Source organism: Macrosteles quadrilineatus, unplaced genomic scaffold (assembly GCF_028750875.1).
Source record: "Macrosteles quadrilineatus isolate MER2022 unplaced genomic scaffold, UCM_ALF_1.0 Scaffold_5__1_contigs__length_97177068, whole genome shotgun sequence".
Lineage (NCBI taxonomy): Eukaryota > Metazoa > Arthropoda > Insecta > Hemiptera > Cicadellidae > Macrosteles > Macrosteles quadrilineatus.
This window is the reverse complement of record NW_026542598.1, coordinates 24,421,958-24,444,362: the sequence shown is the minus strand read 5'-3', so window position 1 is coordinate 24,444,362 and position 22,405 is coordinate 24,421,958. Positions and strand designations below refer to the sequence as shown.

The 22,405-nt window shown below is 35.7% G+C and overlaps 1 protein-coding gene across 2 annotated transcripts; it reads left to right on the top strand.

The window, feature by feature from the left end:
- The first annotated feature begins 1,986 nt into the window (after window positions 1-1,986).
- LOC128995283 (peptidoglycan recognition protein 4-like) lies at window positions 1,987-19,190 on the top strand. Of its 2 annotated transcripts, XM_054420250.1 has the most exons (5): window positions 1,987-2,180; window positions 4,379-4,595; window positions 11,042-11,233; window positions 14,107-14,652; window positions 17,682-17,805. In XM_054420250.1, the coding sequence occupies exons 1-4, from the start codon at window positions 2,064-2,066 to the stop codon at window positions 14,640-14,642; spliced, it is 1,062 nt and encodes a 353-aa protein (XP_054276225.1). In that variant the 5' UTR covers window positions 1,987-2,063; the 3' UTR covers window positions 14,643-14,652; window positions 17,682-17,805. The 2 variants fall into 2 exon arrangements, with proteins under 2 accessions (XP_054276225.1, XP_054276223.1); XM_054420248.1 differs by lacking the exon at window positions 14,107-14,652 and having other exon boundaries at window positions 17,682-19,190.
- The last annotated feature ends 3,215 nt before the right edge of the window (window positions 19,191-22,405 follow it).

Below are 22,405 nucleotides of genomic sequence, written 5' to 3'. Positions count from 1 at the left end.
GATTTTGTGCAAGGAAAGGTTTAAAATTAACTTTCAGATGTGATTCCGGTACCCAATAATAGAAATCTAGATTGTACAAAACCAATGATTTACTTTTGATGTTTATGACTCTTATAGGATAAACACCATGTTGAGTCTTATTTACAAAATTTCCAATACGGCAACACTAAACCTTGAGACAAATATGCAACTACGCGTATGTATCGGCAGTGAAGTCAAAAAAACAAAATACCAACACATAAACTTCTTGTATCAATAAAATGTCTTACAGCACCACAGTAGCCTACTATTAATATAGGTTGCGTTTTTTAAAAAAACACTCTGTACAAACAAACTAAAACGTTTTTCTTCAAACTTTGACCAATAGTTGCGCAATGAGAATCCTTCAACTGCAAAATGCTGACTTCAACACCGCAAGGACTTTACCCATTGAAGGCGTTAAAAAATAACAACAAAAGAAGACTTTAATATTCCAAAGAAGTCACAAATTCAACTATTTTATAGGCCTAGTAAAGTAAATAAAAATCAAGGAATTATATCATGAACATTGGGATATGTATCTAATATTGTGGAGTAATGCCAAATAAGAAATTCAGTTTCTCCAGATAGATTTAATAGCGAACGTTGCTGCCTAAGTGAGCTCGTGGCAATACTAGCACAGTGTAAAATTCAAACTTTCATTTCTATAAGATCACCATTAATTTAATTAACTAGTTTATAAACAAGCAAACACAGGGACTTATAGAGTTTGTTTACATGCCGTGTTTTTACACAAGCAAACCTTGTTCAATAAATTCATAACCTATTAATATCATCATTTCAAATGCATACTTTTAATATTTAAATCATTATAGTACTAACGTGTTTTTCCAAAGGTTTTTAGGAGATTACTGCAGCGTTTACAGGTTTTATTGCTTTTTGTTTTTTACAACCGTAAAATAAACTACTGTACATTTTATTGTACTAAGTTTTTTTACATGTGTGCAATGTGCATGTAAAAGCTGGAATTACTTGGAATAAAACAAAAGATATTTGATAATAATTGTTTATATCTCATTGTCGAAAGATATTAAAATGCTAACGAAATCATGCACTGAAGTATCACGCATGTTAATATCCAAATCTGGATTTGACCTCTGTTAGTTAACATTAGTTCTGATGCACCTGGAACTGTGGTAAAACATGGCACTTTGCAGCACACGAGAGAAATGTTTAGGCACGATCCGTAGACGAGTGTGAAAGGTTTCTCGAGTGCAGCAAAGACCTTTTGCACTCATGTTACACATTATATTTTTCCTACAGTCACTATAAAGCATATAAATAATTAGTCTTTCAAACACTATACAACACGTTTTTAGGTTCAGCTGGCAACACAAATAGGTGCCCTAGAGAAAGTAGCCCCTGGTCCGTATCATTTCGTTATTTTTTCCTCGGCAAGCAATGTGCTCTGCAACTTGAGAAAATAGTTTCGTATGTTTTTGTAATTTGCAGTGGTTTCCGCGCCTAAAAACATGCTTTAAAGGTATTATCTTGTTTATTAAGATCGTAGGAATGTTTAAAAAAACGTTTAAGAAAAGTCCAGAAAGTTCAGAAATACCGAAAAGAGAACATAGGTATCTGTAGAATAACCTATATAGTGTATAGGTACTCGTTAAACCTAATGTTATTTAAAGAGAATTAATTGATAATCAAATGGGGCAAATGAAAATTGACTCATTCTGCAGGTTTGCTGAAGCTGGGGTATTTTCCTTCATTTTTTTGTCCTGTTCCTGCATTCGTTGCCTTTTATACATGTGTTTTACTTTCTTTGCTACACGTTCAAACTGTATAATTATACTGTTCTACTACGTTTTTCTACACCTATTGCAACTCCATTCCCCTTCCATACCTCTTCGACGAAGGAGGAAAGTGTTGGTAAAACCACGCGAACCAGACTTGTTTACGTAATGTCCCCCACTTCTCTGGCTTGGCGATTCTTCAGTCGAGTTCAGTGAGTGTCAGTGGTAACATCGCGTCAGTGAGTGTTAGTGAGTCAGTGTCAGTGAGATGTGATCAGATCAGTGATGTCAAGTCCTAGGCCTAGCCTGGTGTCCACCAGTTCCGTAGTCAGCACCTCCAGTGATTGTTCTGATGAAGAAGCCAAAGTGGCACCTCTGAGACGGTCCTCGCCCAAGTCTCAGGTAGCACAAGACACTTTTTGGATAGTAGACATCCCTAATTGGACCAGCTGTAGCTAATAACATAATGAGCCACCCGGAATGTACAGTCTAGATTCTATTATTTAAGAGATAAATGGGAATTTTCCTATCACAATTAGCAAAATGCCCCCATCGCAGCAAACCTGCAGAATAAGCGAATTTATATTTGCCTTATTGTATTTTCGCTAGAGTATTTCTTTACCAATCTTTTTCATATTCATCCCCTTTTTAAATCAAAATAGGTACAAGTACTTAGGTATGCTTCTACAGTGAAGGAAAAAAGTATTATGGATAAGTAAACTATTTAGTTTTCTTGTTTATTACATTGTTTTTATATTTGGATAAAATCTTTCCACTTTAATTAATACATTATATAATAACTATTTTGTTTATCTATTAACACCATACCAAAATACAATTTATTCCTTCTCTGTAGCAGCACACTTAATGCTTGTTAAACCTGATATTATTTTGATAGGTCGAACATCCAATACATTTTTAAAGTAAATATTAGATATATTCGCTTAGTCTGCAGGTTTGCGACAGGAGTATTTTTTACTGTAATTTTTCACGTGACATAACAGATGCTTTGCCCAACAATAAGGTGGACCCATTAAAATTGTCTTTGCTAAAAAGTTTAAATTGTTTAAGAACTTCGTAATTTACCTTACTCTCTCAATTTGACAACATTCACTTTTATTAAAAAAAAAACAGCTACAATGTTATAGGAATGGGATGTCTGCTTGTATCCATTGTCTAATGTTGGGTGATGTGGGGGTTATCGGAGGTCATAGAGTCAAGGATGTATTACGTTCCCTGTTTAAAACAAAGAAATTATATGTTGTATCCATTTGCTTAACTAGTGAATGTTTTGTGAATACGAAAAATATTAAACCGTACTTGTCTGGGTATCCGAGTGCTTATAGTTCTCGCCTTAAAATCTAAAGGTCGCTGGTTTGAATCCAAGCGAGGTCGTTTCCAGACCCAGACGCCATTTTGTCATTTGACTATGAATTAATTATGCTATCTAACAAAAAGGTTGACGTTAAAATTGTAATAAGACCAGGGTTTGGACAGTTGCCTTTAAAATCGTAAAAAATGTCATTGGAGTGGAAAACACACAAAAAATATCCATTTATTTTTAATGGCAAAGAAATAACATTTCGGAAATAAATTTACACTACATTTAACTCTAATCAAAATGTATGAGGAATTGTATAAATATAATAAAGGTAAATTATTTTCATGCTAGCCCTTACCATATGAATAGTTTCTAGTGCATCCTATATTGTCGTCAACTTGAAACATTTTAACATAGATCAATCATTGAACAGAACTGTTTGGGCTTTAAGCCACTCATACATTTAGTATCAAACGTTAAATAAGGAATAGTGGGCATCTCTTGATCCCTCTATACAACGGTTGTGTTTATAAATTGACACTATGACCTCTGAAAACCTCTCAACCTAAACTTCAAATACTGCTTTAACCCCATCCCTGTTATCGGCAGTAAAATCTTACTAATTTTCCCACTTCATCTTGAATTTCAATCAACCTCAATAATTCACCCTGCCTTTAACCTCATCTCCTTTCAGCAATACTGTAACATCCAACCCATCTTTAAAATAACTTGAACTTCAACTTCAACCTCTAACTCATATATCCCTTCTTTAAACCTCTTTCGTTCTCAATATTAACAACGAACTCATTTTGAATCACTTGAATCTCGACCTTATCCTTTCTAAACTCGACGTCATCCTCTCTAATTTTGACGTCATATTTTCTAAACTCGACCTCATCATCTTTGAACTCGACCTCATCTTCTCTAAACTTTACCTTATCGTCTCTAAACTCGATCTCATTCTCTCTAAACTCAACCACGTCCTCTCTAAACTCACTTCATCTCTCAAATTCCGACCTCATCCTCTCTAAATTCAAACTTGTGCTCTCTAAACTCATCCTCGTTCTCTCTAAACTTGAACTCATCCTCTCTTAACTCGAACTCATCCTCTCTAAACTCATCCTCATTCTCTCTAAACTCGAACTCATCCTCTCTAAACTCGAACTCATCCTCTCTAAACTCGACCTTATCCTCTCTAAACTCGAACTCATCCTGTCTAAACTCAACCTAAACATACTACCGCAGACCTTTAACTCCCTCTCTATTCTTACTTGACCAGACCACGGTGAACGTGGGGCAAATACTGGTGGACAAAAACGCCGATGCTCCAGGAGTACTTAATGGCACCTTGAGGAAAACAACACTCAACTTCTTCATCAATCACGGACTTGACGGAGATGCTGACGTCAACGATCTCGTCACCGACGCCGTCAAAATCAAGTCAGAGACCGTCAAGACGTTCATACCTGATTACAATAGCTCGTATAAGTTGAATGGTGAGTTTATGTTGGATTCGTTATGATGACGACAATTTAGTACCAAGTTTTGACTAATTATAGCATAAACCTTCAAAAACTCTATAAGCAAGATGAATGTCAATGAAGGTGAAGGGAAAAACTTGGTTCAGTGAAGTGGTATATTTATACTTGTATTTCATTTTAAATGTCTTTGTTTTGACTCATTTTTTGCTAGATCCATCAGACGAACGTTGTGTAAATATTTCAATAGTAGCATTTATTGATAGCGAACCACTCTTCGTGTAAACATGTAATATTTTTGTAAGTAATAAAATATGTCTCTTTTTTATGCAAGACCATGGTGCTTGGATTTTTAAATTTGTATCAGTACCACGCAGGATTGGTTTGTTTTAAATAGGGTAACGGTTTGACTGGTGCATTATGAACAAAGATAGCATTTTGTAAGACCTATACTCATTGTTTATTTGAGCTTTTTATGTTATTTTTTAATAGCGACATTACCACTATACTAGTTTTGTGTGCTTGAGTTGAACCTTCGAAACACAATACTTCCTTAGAATATCTCATGGATTGAATGAGGACTGTTTTAGCCTACGTTTCTGACGTGAGTCGGAGAGTGTGTTGGGATGTTTACTAAATTTCCTTTAACTGTATTTCACCCAACACTTGTCCAACGATATAAAACTATACTTATAAACTTAATACTTGCCCTTTTGTAATCTATTATAAGCTTGTTCTCTGACTTAGGCCTACACTACAATTTGAGGAAAATATATCGTTGAATAAACTACAGAATAAATTATATTCTATGCTTAAACGCGCATAAAACATGCATTATAGACTTTACACTCTCCAACATCAATCACTGTATTGATTTAAGTACAAAAGTGTCACTTAGATTTAATTGGTTTTCCATTAACTTGATAAACATTTCTAGAACGATACAAACATTATCAAAACAGACTGAGATAGTTTAAAAACGATATCTTCATCCTGGAAGCTGAGAGTGATTGTGATTTTATCTCATCCACAACAATGACCACTTGTGTTATATCTAGCTTCTATCACGACAGTGTAAAACCTACTTTTACCACAGATAAATACTTTATCAGTGGATTCTATAGAACCATAGATTATAAGAGTAGATGTCTATACCCTCTATTATAGAATGTTATAATGTTGAGCTAAACTAGAGTTATCCGTTGGTCCTCGTAGACTTATAACATTTCTAGACAAACAGAGTGACTATCGTTTTTACAATTTCAATAATATTAGACATGCGCAAAAATATTAATAGGCCCTTAATATTCTTATAATAAATCTCACAATAATTCTAAAAATTACAATAAACCCTATTCAAACATAATGTTTAATGCAGCTATTGCCATATTATTTAAGCAAATACATGTTATTTTAAAGTAATGCGATTTTGACCATTCCCTGTTTTTCAAGAGAAACTCATAATTTTAAGGATGAAAAATAAAATAAACAGTAGGGTTTTTAAAATAATAATTTTAAGTTGTTTAACTGGAGATGTTTTAGTAACATTTTACACTATTTAGTCCAGTTCCGCATAGGAAAACTTATGTTAAGTTTTTTGCATTTTTATCAAAACACCCAAATTCAAACTTTTAAACTTCCATTGCAGAATAAAGACGTATACAGATGTTTCATCTCAATGACTCTGTACTATTACAATTGGAAGTTTAATGAGGATTCTAAAAATGACAATAAATTCTAAATAAAAACAATGTGTGACCTATAGCCATTTTATGTGAGCAAATAGAAATATTTTTAAAAGATTTCAATTAGTCTGTTACCTGTGAGAAAATCTAAACTAGTGCCATTTTGTCACCAATAATACTAAGTAGTTTAACACATTAAAACTGTGTTAAGTTAAAGCTAACTTCGATCCACTCTGTATAAATACATGGAAATGCTGTTTCGTTGATCTTCTCTTCTCATCAAGAAATCTTTATCTCGATATATTGACTTCAAGTGTTTATGAGATTGTAAAATACTAAAACATAAAATATCAAGACATACTGTTGTTACAGGTACATAGAGAAGATAAAGAAGATGCAATTATTATTTATTTTGCTATTATATTCGTAAGAAAACTTTATAGATATTTAATAGAACTATAGAAATTGCCATACACTTTTTCAGCTATAAACTATCAAATGTCAGTAACACTTTATGATACGCCACTGATTAAAACGTGAAAAGGCAAGAATTCTACCATAAAATATAGTGCATTTATTAGTAGACGAAAATAAGTTAGGTTTAATATGGTTTAATACTTCATTAGTTCATTGGAGTCTAAAAATATTTCAAAAGTGAAAAATATTGTTACCTAAACTTGGGATAAAATTTGAAATCACAAATTAACGTATTTGATATTTTAATTACTATGGCATAAACTCCATTAAGTTTAAATACTGACGTAGGCATATAATCTTTACCAACCAGTTTTTTACTGAAGGGACATAATTGTGGGAGCTTCTCATAGAGTATGCTATTACTGAAGTTGTGTTTCATACTATAATGGTTAGCAGTGGCACAAAAGATACTAAAACTGAAATGAATTAAGTAAAATTGTTTTGGTTTTTTCTGGATGAGAAAGCTGTATTTTTATGTTGCACACTCATTCGGTGAATTAGTTTACCTTAGATGTACCTACTTTATTCCAAACTAGCTTAATCTTCCACACTATATGCTATTCACAGAAATGTCTCTTTCCTCATAGCTTGTGTGTTCAGTTGATATTTTGCTAATTTTCCTCTTTAAATGATGATAACACAATGTCTACATAGAAAGTAACTACTTAATATGATTTTTTAGGGCTACGCCTAAAGTTGTTTTATAAAACTGTATTTCTACGTTATAATCCAACCTCTATAATAATGGGTAATTGTTATATTATTGTGATGAGAGGTATGTCACTAAATTAAATATTTAAATATTCGCCTCGACATAGATAGGATGTAAGACACACAAGAAAGTGTTTATCTACCCTTATCAATGAACTTTGTTTGACCTTTGTGCTGTGAAAAAGACAATCATCTATGGTCTAGCCTAGCGTTATAAATATTTAATAATGATACTTGTTTAATATTCTCAAACATAATTAAATAATAAATAGGCGATACATGTTATTATAATATGTATTAAGTAAGTATATATCCTGAACATACTTATGTTAATTCACGAATTAAAAGTTACTTTCTGCAAACAGTGATCGCTATATGATATTTTTTAATGCTAAATCAATAGTTGTTAACTGTTCCAAAGCAGCTGTAATAGCTAAAAAAGATGGCGTTTCCACTAATTTTCCCCTAACTTCCAATGCCCTGAAGAAGTATTCCCCTCCTCTCTTTTAGTACATACGATGGTACTTTTAGTACATTTTAGTGTTTGTGAACTGTTTGTGTTTCGCGCCACCTTTGTTCACACTTATCCGTGACCTTGACTCTGTTATCACTTGCGATTCGCAGAAGCACTAAAGTAGCTATCTAAGTCTGACAAGCATTTATTTCAACAATCACGACAGTCAATATTATGGATTATAATACACAAACATGATTTAACCTCAAAGTTTGATAATTTTTTGAGTTCGCGAACCAGCATGATCGGACTACAGGACTGGGGATTTTGGGGAGTTATATGGGGTAAAAATTAGGGTTTCCCATTTTAGACCCTCAAAACGAAAGTTAATAATTCACCATTTCTTTACAAACCATTTTGTAGAGCTTAGAAATTGATTTGATATATTGAAACGTTGCTGTATGGTTATGGAAAAATTAAAATAAAATGAAAATTAAAATTCCCATTGTATTCTTATGGAAAATCGGCAAACTATTGTAGTTCGTTTGTTCGTGTATTTATTTTGTTCGAATTTGGTGAATTCATGTATTTCATACCAATAACAGGCAAATTGAAATTCTCTAGTCTGCAGGTTTGTTGTGGCGGGAGTATTATTTTTTAGTAAGTGGTCGGTCCAACCTTTGGTATTGTGTATCCAGCGTTAACCTTTTCTTGCTGTATAGAATAACTAGCTGTAACCCGCGGGCTTTGCCCCGTTGAACTTCTTAATTTTCAAGATGATCTCGTTCGCATGGCTCAATCACGTCCTGGTTGAAGTTCGTTCGCTACGCTCACTCACCTTTAGGTCGGAGCTCGTTCACTACGCTCACTCACCTTTAGGTTGGAGCTCGTTCGCTGCGCTCACTTGCCTTCGGGTTAGCTCGTTCGCTACGCTCACTTGCCTTCAGGTTAGCTCGTTCGCTACGCTAACTCGCCTCCAGGTTGAAGTTCGTTCGCTACCTTACTCACCTTTTAGTTGCAAATTAGCTGTTGTCATGAATGTAAAAGAAATAATAGTGCTGCACCCTGTTGGTAATCCTTTTAACTTTAATGCTATTGAACATCATAGAACAGAACCAACTTGTTTAATTGAAACAGCTGTTAAGATTCATTAATTCCATTTCTCATAAGGTTAACATGGGAAACTCCAGAGCCACTGGGGCGGAGCCGATTGGACGGATCACGAAATTGATGGTGTATAAACCTATTCCATGACATTCTACACGTATGTAGCAAGTTTCGTGGCAATCGGTTCAGCGGTGTCTGAGTTTATCACTGCCAAACAAACAAATATATATATATATACAAACATCCTCTTTTATACTTACACTAGCTGTAACCCACGGGCTTTGCCCCGTTTAACTTCTTAATTTTCAAGATGATCTCGTTCGCATGGCTCAATCACGTCCTGGTTGAAGTTCGTTCGCTACGCTCACTCACCTTTAGGTTGGAGCTCGTTCGGTACGCTCACTCACCTTTAGGTTGGAGCTCGTTCGCTACGTTCACTTGCCTTCAGGTTAGCTCGTTCGCTACGCTAACTCGCCTCCAGGTTGAAGTTCGTTCGCTACGCCCACTCACCTTTTGGTTGCAAATTAGCTGTTGTCATAAATGTAAAAGAAATAATAGTGCTGCACCGCACCCTGTTGGTAATCCTTTTAACTTTAATGCTATTGAACATCATAGAACAGAACCAACTTGTTTAATTGAAACAGCTGTTAAGATTCATTAATTCCATTTCTCATAAGGTTAACATGGGAAACTCCAGAGCCACTGGGGCGGAGCCGATTGGACGGATCACGAAATTGATGGTGTATAAACCTATTCCATGAAATTCTACACGTATGTACCAAGTTTCGTGGCAATCGGTTCAGCGGTGTCTGAGTTTATCACTGCCAAACAAATATATATATATACAAACATCCTCTTTTATACTTATAGATTAATTTAATACTTTTAACTGAAATGGTGACTAGACAAACTAGCTGTGCTGTGCTAGCTGCGTACCCTTGCGTTGCAAAAGAAAATATTGCTGTTTAAATCTGTTGAGTTAAATAGTTACACATCCACCATTAGTTCTAGAAACAAAATCAAACCGCACACTCAGTTAGATAAAAGTTTGTTTCTTTCGACTGAGGTATACTTATAAGGCTATAAAGAACGAAATATGAAGTGGCACTGATGGATTTTTTAACATACTGTGACTGCCTATACTAACGCTTATTTAAATGTTGGTTAGAGAAAAAAACATATATTTAAATGCAATAAGTAAACACGAATCGTTCAACATAGGGTACTGTATAGAGGACATAAATTAGTAGATATTGATGACACATAAATATATATGTTTTACCGAAACACTCAGATTTTGGTCAGGTTTCTTTACAAGCACCTTGTACAACCATATCGTATGTAAAACTCAAGAAATGACATTTTTGTGATGAGACACAAAAATAAATAAAAATGAAATATACATACTGGGCGTCGTTGGTATATTGGTTTAGACTAGTAGTTCTGAATCCACACTAAGCTGTAATTCCATCTGTCTACAACAAGGGAAGTAACAAGAGATTTTTAGGTGAATAAAACGTGTAATTGCCATTGCGTCCGGATTGCATTTCAATACTATAAACATTGTGAAAGTTGTGCAACCCAAAATGTTGTTATAACCGGTTCCGAGAAACCTATTTAGTCATATTTAAGCTTCTTGAAAGGTGTGCTATCGATTTATTTGAAAATTATCGATACTAATATCAAACTACTTACATACGTACACAACATATAAAATACGAATATTTTTAAGGCAACAAATAACAAAATTTTAAAAATCGGTAAATATTATAAAATAGTATAAAATAATACCGTGTTCGTGTGTTTAACTAATAAATTGCACTGACAACCTTCAAATGAAGCGACAGATCAATTTCTGAACATAAAATATGACTACAAGGGTTAGTCCAGCGACCAAAGAATAACATATAGTCCAACATAGGTATCCAAAACAACATTTTGCATTGAACAAACTCAGGTACTTACACATGTTACACATGTACTTACATATGTTAGAGAGCTTCTCCACTAAAGCCATTTGATGTTCCTAGGTACCAAGGAGGATGTGGAAGGATTGTCCCGGAGATGGTGCTACCTGATCTCTGCTCTAGTGACTCTCTCCCTGATCACTCTTCTAGGCACCGCAGTCCTGTCTCTGACTAACTGGAAGACTTCTCAAAGTGGTACCCTCTCTCCTGACATTCAGAAATCCATCGATGGACTGTCGGCTGAAGAAAAATACTGTGAGTGAAAAATCATTTGTACTCGAATTTTATTATTTCACACTTCTTTACTCAATATATAGGGCGTGCATTAATTGCACTGACTGATCTGAGTCAGGTAGTCGGGTATTCCTGAATTGCGCCAACTAATACAGGGAGCCACGCGATATGCTTCTTACCTGTTCCAAGTAACGGCCCTCTTTGACTGTATAATTGAGTGGGTTAGTTTAGGTTAGGATACGATAGGTTAGGTTAGGTTAGGTTCTTCTGCCGGGAACTCACCCCTACCTGGCTTGGGCTTGGCGCAACTAAGGAACATTTTTGGGACCCATTGAGGGCTTAGCGCATAGGGACTCTTTGGCGCAATTGATGCATGACGGATTACAAGACTGCTATCTACTTATGGTGTCGAAATCGTCAAACCATTCATGTTGTGCATTTTTTAGAGCGATCACAGTTCATCATCAACGTATATTTTGTTCAGTTGTTGTCAAGCTCACGACGAAAATCGAGCACGAAATTATTACTTTAGCCGGTGCACATGTGCCTATCTCAACCAATGTTCTCATTTAATTACAGTAGTTAGTGTTCTTTGTGCTGTTCTTTGTGTCTCCGTATTATCTTGAAAAGAACATTTAGCAATGTACCAATTCTAAATCCATGCTGCTGATGAAGAAACATTTTCGGTTTCCAAACATTTAAAACCTAAAATAACAAAACGTACTAACATTTAGAAATTCCATATGAATATGTCGTGGATAATTAAAACAAATGGTAAATATCAATGTCATCAATATTTACCGGTATATTTAGAGTAATTAATTGCAAAATATTCCATAGTCAAATCACTTACTGAGCAGGCAAATTCACCTCTTGTTCTCAGCTTTTATTCAAACGAACAAATTGTCTGCTGATCCTTGGTAACAAACAGCAAAATAAAATAACAGCACTTTCGATAGCTAATTCCCTTTTATTTTTTTAATCTTTTTCAAATGACTTGTGCACTATGGTGATATAAATACACTTCTTCACACGAACTAACTGTGTATTTTCGACTCTGGACTTAGTTTCACACTCAAGTTGGTAAAAGTAGTTATTCAGACATTTAAAACACATTATGCAAGTAACTATTTGGCCGTAGACTAATGATTTAGTACACGATGGGTTGGCTGTTCTATGAGGAAATCAGCAGGATGATATTCATTTCAAGGTCGTCAGTCCAACTGTTTTCGTGACTATCCACACCAATGTGCCAAGAATATAGTGGAATTATTTTTACTTGTTCTAAAAATTATTGAGGAGGTTCATCATGCATTCTAGTGACTCCAATCTCCTCTACCACAAATAGTTTAAAATACCTGCATAAAATCCATAGATGCTGTAGTGGCAACTAGTTTCCGTTCTTAATTTGAACCAGGTGTTACTTAATTTTATGGTCGTCTACAGAGTTCAATAAATAACATGAGATACAAAAACATAAAACGAGCACACTTTTACAAAATGCACGAAACAAACTTATCTACCAATTAGACTCAAGGATTATAAATTGTCCATACAACCTTTTGCACCAAGTGAAGAGTATAGTGGTATTTTTTCTGTAACTGTTGGAGAGCTTACAGGGAAGGTAAAATACTGAAGATTTCACATTGCTATGTTAACAGCCGCACCCGTTCAATTTAGTCGGCCAAACTGTGTTTAGTAGGCTAATACTGAATACCGGTTTCTGTTAGCTTGAAGAACCAGTACAGTTAGTCAAGTATGCATCGAGTATCAAAGCAGTAAAGCTTTATGACAAGAACATTGAATTAAAACATGAATATTAATCATATTAAATTATGGAGTAATTAGTCAAATACGGTTTAACTGTTTAGTACATTTTAACAAACTATTCAACATTTTGAGTATCATTTGTTGACAAAAGAGGTCAATATTTTAATATCTATCACACATTACATTGTTTAGTTTTCATAATACTGTAGATCTAAGTTTATGTGTGAAAGCTACTAATACAATTTTAATTAGTTAAAGCATTTTTGGGATAACAGTTAACGGTAGTAGGATTAATTTATGCGAAAATAATATAGTAAATAAATACATAAAATATGAATATCTACATTTTAAAATGCTAGCTCGGAAATAGTGGGCCAAACCCAAACGGGATATACGTTCATGAATAATTTATGGGTGTTCCAATGTCAATTATATAGTATGTACTATATATTGACCTATTTGTAGTCAATTTTAATATATTGTAAATTTTCAAACAAAAAAAGTGTTTTAAAAGCTCAAAGTTCAGTTTAGATTATTTACGAATGGAACTATTAAGGATTTAAACAATTTATTATTTATTCCCTGAGATTATTAGGATATAATGGTCCCTTTTGGTCCTTTTATCTCATGATGTCTTAGAAATCCGTAAACACAATAGTAACAAATACCGACTTATCACAGGATCGAACCGGAAGTCTTCTGTTTCAGAACTACCCAGATAAAAAAAATGGATTACAATCTTACTTTATATAATTCGAGAATATAAGGTTCGATAATTACAAATGGTATTCCACCATAGATAAGGCTGCGTCACGCCGATGTGTTCACCTAAATATGGGTGAAGGATGGTTTCAGAATGGAGTCATACGATCTGTAGTTTTTTACTAGAGATGTGCTCTGTAGTCAGAAGCGTTTACTGAAAAAAAAACTAAAATACAGAGCTGAATCCAGTTTCTAACCAACAGAAATCTAAAAATGTCTCAGGATTGAACCAATTAATTGGTCTCTCCGATAACCGAGTGAGCAAATACATCCCGTTGGCTTCACATCAATTTTCACATCCAAAGAGAAGCTTTCGATTTGTCAATTCCACCAACAACTCACAAGGGTTTTCTCGATTGCAGTTGCGGCAGTGAGAGGAGCTCCAACCGTGGCGGGACGGACAGAATGGGTGGCACAACCCAGCAAGTGGGGCGTCCCCAACCCCTTGCCCATCAAGAGGGTAGTGGTGAGCGCCACCAACACCGACCCCTGCAGAACAACGCCGCAGTGCACAGAGACGGTCAGAACAATACAGATGGTCGACGTGGAACAACTACGCCAACCTGACATCCACGTCAACTTCCTCATCGGCGGAGACGGCAAACTGTACTGGGGCAGAGGGTTCGCCACTCAAGGAAACAGCACGAAAGACAACAAACAATCTGTGGAAGTGGAGCTCATCGGGGATTTTTCCGAGAATGGTCCGTCCAAGGAGATGACAGAGGTGTTTCAACAATTCGTGGACGCTGGGGTGAGGTCGGGATTGATAGCTAAGGACTACGCCCTCTTGGCTCGGTGTCAACTTGTGCCTGGAGTAACCGTCGGGCTGGAACTTCTCAGGGACGTCGAGAAATGGCCGCAATATGAAAGCTCGGGTCCGTATCCGTGCACACGCTGAGTACGTTGAGGTGAGGAACTCCATGTGCTTCTATAGTGTCAATTAAGGGGTTTTCTTAATAGGTTGGAGACCTCTTTTGCGTTGAATTTGCTCGTGCACATGAGCACAGAGGCCTGTCCCTGGAGCATATCCAGTAAAACAAGGGGTGAGCCGGTACAGTACAAAGGCGAACTTAACTAATAAAAGTAGTAGTAGGTACCAGGATCTGAACCCACGACGTCGCTGCCTTGAGCCCAAAGTCCTTGATGCTACCGACCGAGCAACCCACTCACCAAGTACTGTTTACGCTTTTATTCCTATGATCGACAAAGTAGTTACCTGATTATGATTTTAACAACAATACAGAAGAAGATGGTAGCAAAGGATTCTAGAGATTATCTTCAAATGTGACAATTGCTGGTTTCAACAAAAGGGTAAATTTTGGATCCTAATTGCATTTGTTTTTGGGGTACCAAAATCCATCTAAAAAGATTAAACGTTGCTATCCATTATGATCAAAGTTTGGGCTCTTACAAAAACGTATAAGATGTCGTTAAACACACGCAAGTATTGAAAAAAGGAAAATAATAACAAAGACAACGTAAAACTTTAAGAATTATTCATTGCATTATTTTATTTTGCTACAATCAAACTACTCACCAGACATCTATGTACCTAAATAAGAAGCCCACACTACCAACTGAATCATTCAAATTGAAAATAGCATTACTCTAAAACAATTAGAAACGTTTGAAACAAGTAGTTCTGTGCCGTAAACCCATACATTTTGAAGAAAAGCAAATTTTTCAAACAGCAAAAAGTAAAAGAGTACGAAGAGTCAAAGGTAAACTATCGATGTATAATACTTTACAGTTACGGGAGTTATTGTACATCAATGAGGTAAACAGGTGACGAAACTACCAACACAATAATACGGTTTGTTGTGATGTCAACAAACTATGACTCGTGCACAAACCTCGTTAACATGAGATTAGTCATTGTTGGGCTGATAAGCTAATATAGAGCTTCTACTGTACAAGCTGCAATATTTAATTCATATACTATAAGCTTAGAGATTTATCTATATTTTTATACTATAGCTTATTCATATTCATAGAAAGCTCTATGAGATATTTTGCGTGTTAGCTAATCCCATAAGGAAGAGGTTATAATACCATAGGTGTCATGGTACACCCAGACCCGGGACCGAGGTACAATTTCTTCTAGGAACAATTTTCGTCCCAAGGGAACAAAAACAGTTCAAAGGTTGTACATGTGTAAATATATGCTCGTGAGCGCTGTGATTCGATCCATTAATTGTGGTATAATTTTAAAAGATTATGACGTTTGTAGCTGGATCAACTTTCATGAGTTCGGAACTAGCAAATTAATTTATCCAAACGAGGTTTATGTAGACATTTGTTGTAACCGTCCCTTTAAAACATACAAACACTAAATATTTACTACAACCGTCGTGTTGACATTAAAAAGCAAACATTTTAGTATTTTATTCCATTGATGTACAACATTCGGTTACTGAGATTTTCAAGTGCTACAATATCTCGTTTAAGTACCACTCGTGAAACCTAATTTAATTTAAGTAGGAAATTAATCTTACAAGCTTAAGGAAATGTTTTAATTTAATCTAAACAGAATGATTAAAATTCACTTACTCTGTAGGTTTGCTGCAGCTGGGGTTTTTAAATTTTTAAACTACAGTCACTAAATAAATAGTAGAATAAACACTCTTGATGGCGTTATATTGCAGACTGTGATTAGGATCTAAGTTAAACCTTCTATTTATCAATAATGTCAAAACTAAAACAATTTCTAATAGGACAACAAAGGTAAACGTACTTTTAGGTAAAGTAAATGAACACCATTAGTGAAACAAAATGGCGACTGGGGCGACTACTTATACATGCTGAGCGCTGCGCATTAATGGGTGAAAAATCTCTTTAGCAAACAATTATGTAAAGTGTTTGATATTTTTCTTCAAACATTGCTTGGATGAACAAAATGCCTCATTACTTATCACCTATACAAAAGGTTTCAAAGGTTTGTAACAAAAACCTCTCTAAAATTGGCATCTCGGTATCGTAAAAAACCTGTGGTTTGGGATAGTTTGGGGTTGATTGTATGAGCGCTGCGCATTAATGGGTGAAAAATCTCTTGAGCAAACTATGATGTCAAGTGTTTGATATTTTTCTTCAAACATTGCTTGGATGAACAAAATGCCTCATTACTTATCACCTATACAAAAGGTTTCAAAGGTTTGTAACAAAAACCTCTCTAAAATTGGCATCTCGGTATCGTAAAAAACTGTGGTTTGGGATAGTTTGGGGTTGATTGTATGATTTTGGAGGTGTTGGTTTCACTAATCGCCAAAAGGTTTTCTTCTGTGTAAACATAAATAATGAAAGTTATTGGATTTTAAAAATGCAACATGTCAAGTTGTAGTTTGTTTCTTAACTAAGACTTCCATTAAAATTCTACTTCTACACCACTAGAATACATTCCGTCCCAGAAAATGAAAAACTTTTTTTAAGTTGATTTCACTTATTGCTTTAATAGGTTTGAAACTCAAAACCAAATGCAAAATAAATCCAACACATGAGACTAGCCTTCAAGAACGACTATCTCTAGTCTTGATTATTTGCCAAACGCCCAAGATTTAGGACAGTTTGCTACGTTTCGCACCATCAAAAAACTTGTCACAGGATCGCACTTTTACCTTCTGATAGTTATACAAGCACTATAACCTATGAGCTGCAAAATTGCACCACAACAAATCCATACTGGTCTGTTTAATATCATCTAACATTCACATTTAATAGCTCAATTTCTATTTTCGTCTCAAACTATCCGCCACAGTTCTGACTCCTAATAGTTTTTGACTTTTCAACCAGCCACAGTCATTTCTATCTTCAGAGGCTATGCCCATGTTTATTTATTGAAGTTATTCACGCAAGAATAACAGTTGTGAAACAGCAACTACTGCTTGTCAACCGCAATAACTTGAATTAACATTGTCAACCTAACCAAACTATTCTGTTCCAGTCGCATCCTATCCGGGAGGTCCTCCCATCGTCACCAGGTCCATGTGGCTAGCGGCGCCACCTAGAGCACCTTTGGACAAGAACTCTCTCCCAGCTACTACAGTGGTCGTCTGTCACACTGCCACAGCCAACTGTACTTCCCAGCCTGAGTGTATAGAAATCGTTCGGGCAGTCCAACAGTTTCAACAGGTGTCCAGAGGATGGTCCGAAATCTCCTACAGTTTCCTCATCGGCGGCGACGGGTCGGTCTACTGGGGCAGAGGGTTCAACTTCGAAGGAGCTCACACTAAGGGGTTCAACAAAGGGAGTATTGGTATCGCCTTCCTAGGAACGTATATCAACGTTGTTCCCAACGATCTACAAATAGACTCATTCACGAAGTTGTTGAAGATAGGTGTAGAGAGTGGTAAAATATCTTCTGCCTATTCCCTGGTGGCCCAGTGTCAGTTGAAGGTGACGGCAGCGCCAGGTCTATCATTGGTGAATGTTATGATGTCATGGCCCCATTTCAACACTTCACTACCTGTCAAGTGTACCGAGGGGTGAAAAATGTACATGTGTATTTGGGTAGTTGTGGAAAAATCCAAAGGTGTAATTGAGAATGAACGTGTGGTCAAATTCTGTTGGCCGCTTCAAAATCTACCCTAAATGTCATATTCCCTTTTTGAAAAATAAATCAAACGAAATAGCTATCTTAAACTACCTATTTAAAAGGTAGGTTTCAAACAGATTCTGACAAAATTAGTTGTTTTGTCTCCTAGTTACTTATTGTTTACCTCATTATGTCGTCACTTAGCCTTTGATATTATACATTTTGTCCGGTGTACACACTTTACATAATTCTTTCCTTTAAACTCCATCTCAACTATACACTTCACCTTCCTTTCAGTATTTCTATACAACATAGACTTCCACTTGTATAATTTGTTTTAACACTTCGCTCAATCTCTCTCTGTCATATCAATATTTTTAAATATCATATTACCACTACCTGCATTAACCACTATGTAGCATTTTACCCTAGGCATCCATTTTGTGTATACATGATGTACATGCGTGTATATATTCCAGTTTTTTAGTTTTCTCATACAGTGTCCTATATGTCTTCCCCACTCAAGCCATTTTTAATCTCAAATAACTATGGCTTAAGTTTTTCAAACTTATTATTCATTCATTTCAATAATGTTTTGGAAGTGACCCTTTGCCATTTCCTTGGTTCATTGACTTTGTAGTAAATGTTGAATCTAGTCTAAATGATAATGGGTACCTATGCTTTAGAAGGCAGAAAAGACTGTTTGAGTTTTAAAGTTATTGTAATTAAATTTATCTAGACTTTTAAAAAGAAGTTTGGTATTAACTTTAAGATATACATAGAATTAATTGAAATTCTAGTGTTCAAGAAACTATTATGTCATTTTTATAAATATTTAAAATAAATATAGGTCTACTATTATACTTCAATGTATACGTGTTCTTTCGTTATAATTTTTGTAATTAAAGTGTACATGTGAATTTTCTATTTTATTTTTACCTGCTAAAATCCTAAATGTGAAATGTAAAGACACTATACAAAGTGGCCTAATGGTAAATCACCTAGTTTCAATACATTCCACAAATACTAACAAACAACCTAAATTTGTATGAATGTAGAAACAGCTATTTTAAACATCTTAGTGTAGATAGGTAGTTATGAACTTAAAATAATTGTTCTTTTGGTCTGTTTTAGCGAATTTCCCTATAGGGAAGTAGCTATTACCGTAGGTGGCACAGTAAGACCTAGACCCGGAACCGATTTACTTTTTCATTGTGATGTCCCCAGAGGCCTAAACCACTATTAGTTGAAATTTTATATATGTTATGTGTCCGCAAACAAAAAAGTTATCTGATTTTGATTCAATTTAGTTCAAAGGTGCAAGGCGGGATAAACTTGAATGAGTTCGCGAACCAGCATGATCGGACCATGGGAACGGGGAGTTATGGGGAGTTTTATGGGGTAAAAATTGGGTTTTCTATTTTTTTACCCTCAAAACACAAATTTCCCAATTTCTCTCTAGACCTGTTTAAAGATCTTAAAAAACAAATAATTTAGTAAGTTATATTAAAGTGTTTTGAATAATTATTGGTAACGAAGAAAATTTAAAAAAATGTAAACTTAAAATTTCCATGTTATTCTTACGGAGAATATTGTAAAATGTTGTAGTTTGCTTGTTTATGGATATATTTTGATCAAACTTTGAATTTTTTTATTATTTTATACCAAGCTATTAATATTTTACTAGAGGTGGACAAGAGGTTTGTCACGAGAGGAGCATGGGGAGCCACCCCTCCCTGTGAACAGCTGTTGAACAACACAATCTTTCTCATCACACAACAACAACAATCGATATGTTCATCCACCCAGCAAGCATGTAACAATTTCACATCCTGTAAACTCGTAATGTCATCAACACAACAATCACACATGAAGGATGTCAGCGTGAAAAATCTTGCAGATATTGCTTACAACTTTGTGATCGGAAGTGACGGTCATATCTTCGTCGGTCGAGGATGGGACATATTAGCCACACCTTGGGAAGCAACAAAGGGAGTATAGGAGTTGCTTTTATACGAGACTTCAGGAGAGACGAACCTATAACCTATAACCTTATAGACATCCCGAGGACAAAACAACCTGCGCAGAAACGAAAAGATCACGTGGTTCGCGCCGGTAGTTGTGCCGTGGGCGTACCCTTCAAATCTGCGCGGCTCGAAATGGCCCAGGGTTCTTTTGTTTCTGGGATGTCTATAGCGAGATGATGATAAACTCGGGTAAAACTTTACTTAAGTTTGGAGTGGCAAAGGCCAAGTTGAGGGAAGATAACTGTTTGGACATTGCCAGCGGTGAGCAGGTTTCCCTTATAGTCATGGATTCAATATACTTAAACACGTTCAGTCTTGGCCCCATAGGAGCAGGACTAATGTGAGCAATTGTGGCAGTTTCGTTCCTTCAATTATCTCCCCATTTAATCAACTATTCCAAAAGATAAAAAAGCAATATGGGTGTAACATTAATAAAAACACCGATCGCCTATAACCTACACTTTAACTTACCTACCCTACCTTCAAAGACTAAATGTAGTCACGAATCCTCATAAAGCCCGGCCTGACTCCCCCTTTTTTTTCGCTTCCGGTAGTCATGCGAATGAGTCTGACGAAAATGGAGCATGGTGTGAAATATGTAAAATTATTATTCCTGCGGATGGTGACGGCCTATTTTGTGACGGTTTTTGTAAGAAATGGTTTCATCCAACTTGTGTTAACTTAAGTTCTGATGACTACACCCAGATTAATTCTCTTTCAAGTCATGTGAAGAGGTTCTGCCCAAAATGTGAGGTTAGCCTGGACAGATTGGTCAACAGAGTCGGTGACGTTGAGGACCTAATTGATTTGAGAGGTATTGTTGACGGACTTGTAAACCTGGTCAAAGGAATTATAAATGACAATTGTTTGCTAAACAAGCGTATGGACGTTTTTAATGACTCTATTGATAATTTTAATCAATTATTCAAACGTGGTAAGCAGGAAGAGGGGTCAAGTGAGAAACTGTGTACTCGTACTACTGCTAGCAGCCGACAAGGTAAAAAAAAGGACCAGCAGGCTTTGACACCGGCGGTACCTTACAGTCGAATAGTGAAACCGATTCCTCAGTCGGAATCGGAATCTAAATCTACAACCTCAACAGACGATTCGATTCTAGAAGTCGAAACCCCTGCCGTCTCTCCTAACCTAGAAAATAACGTTCCAATCACCGAGGTCGTGAACGGTAGTGTGAACAATTGGCAAACTTTCTCGCGTAAAAGCCACCGTAATCGCGGAAAGAAGGAAGTAAAACCTATAATTGGTACAAAAATTAACTCTGACTCTGATGATAGTAAAGTGCGTGCTATTGGGAAGTTAACCTGGGTTTTTGTCTCTAGACTCGACAAAAGCTGCACTAAAGAGGACATTTGTAACTATCTTGGTAAATCAAATATAAAAGGTGAGTGCGTTGCTTTGACACCTAGGCAGGATTTCTACAAATCTTTCAAAATTGGTGTCTCCTCTGTTCTAGCACCTAAACTATTGACTGACTCTTTCTGGCCCGAGGGTACTCTTGTTAAAAAGTTTGTTCTTAAGCCTAAATCTAACTACGTGTCATCGCGTACTTTTTTAGGAAACCGCATAATCCACCAATAGACATGGGTAGACCTAGTCTGGATCAGGGAGGCGTACAGTAAAAATATGTTTTGACCCAAAAAAAATTAGCACAACCGGGGAATTTGGTACAGATGTTGGGTGTACCTTCCTTTTGAACATACTAAAAGTCCCCTAAAATTGAAGCTGTGCTACGGCCGCCATATTGGAAAATGGCGGCATATTTCTGTATTTTTCGCTATAGTGACTTTATTATTAGAGATACAGGAAAAAGCTAAATGTACAAAATGTAGGTCATCTAAAAATACACATTTTTTGTATTTACCATCTTTCTCTAAACCCAACGGTTTTTGAGTTATTTGTTATTAAGTATATTTAGTTTTTTCTATTTATCAAAAATAGGTGAAACACATGGAAATTGACAGTTACTTTCAAGGATTATGATAATTTAACCTATTTAGTTAAATAGTGTGATACTATAAAATCTAAAAATTTAAACTTATTTTATGATTAAAACAACTCCGCCACAGTAAACCTGCAGACTCAGCAAAT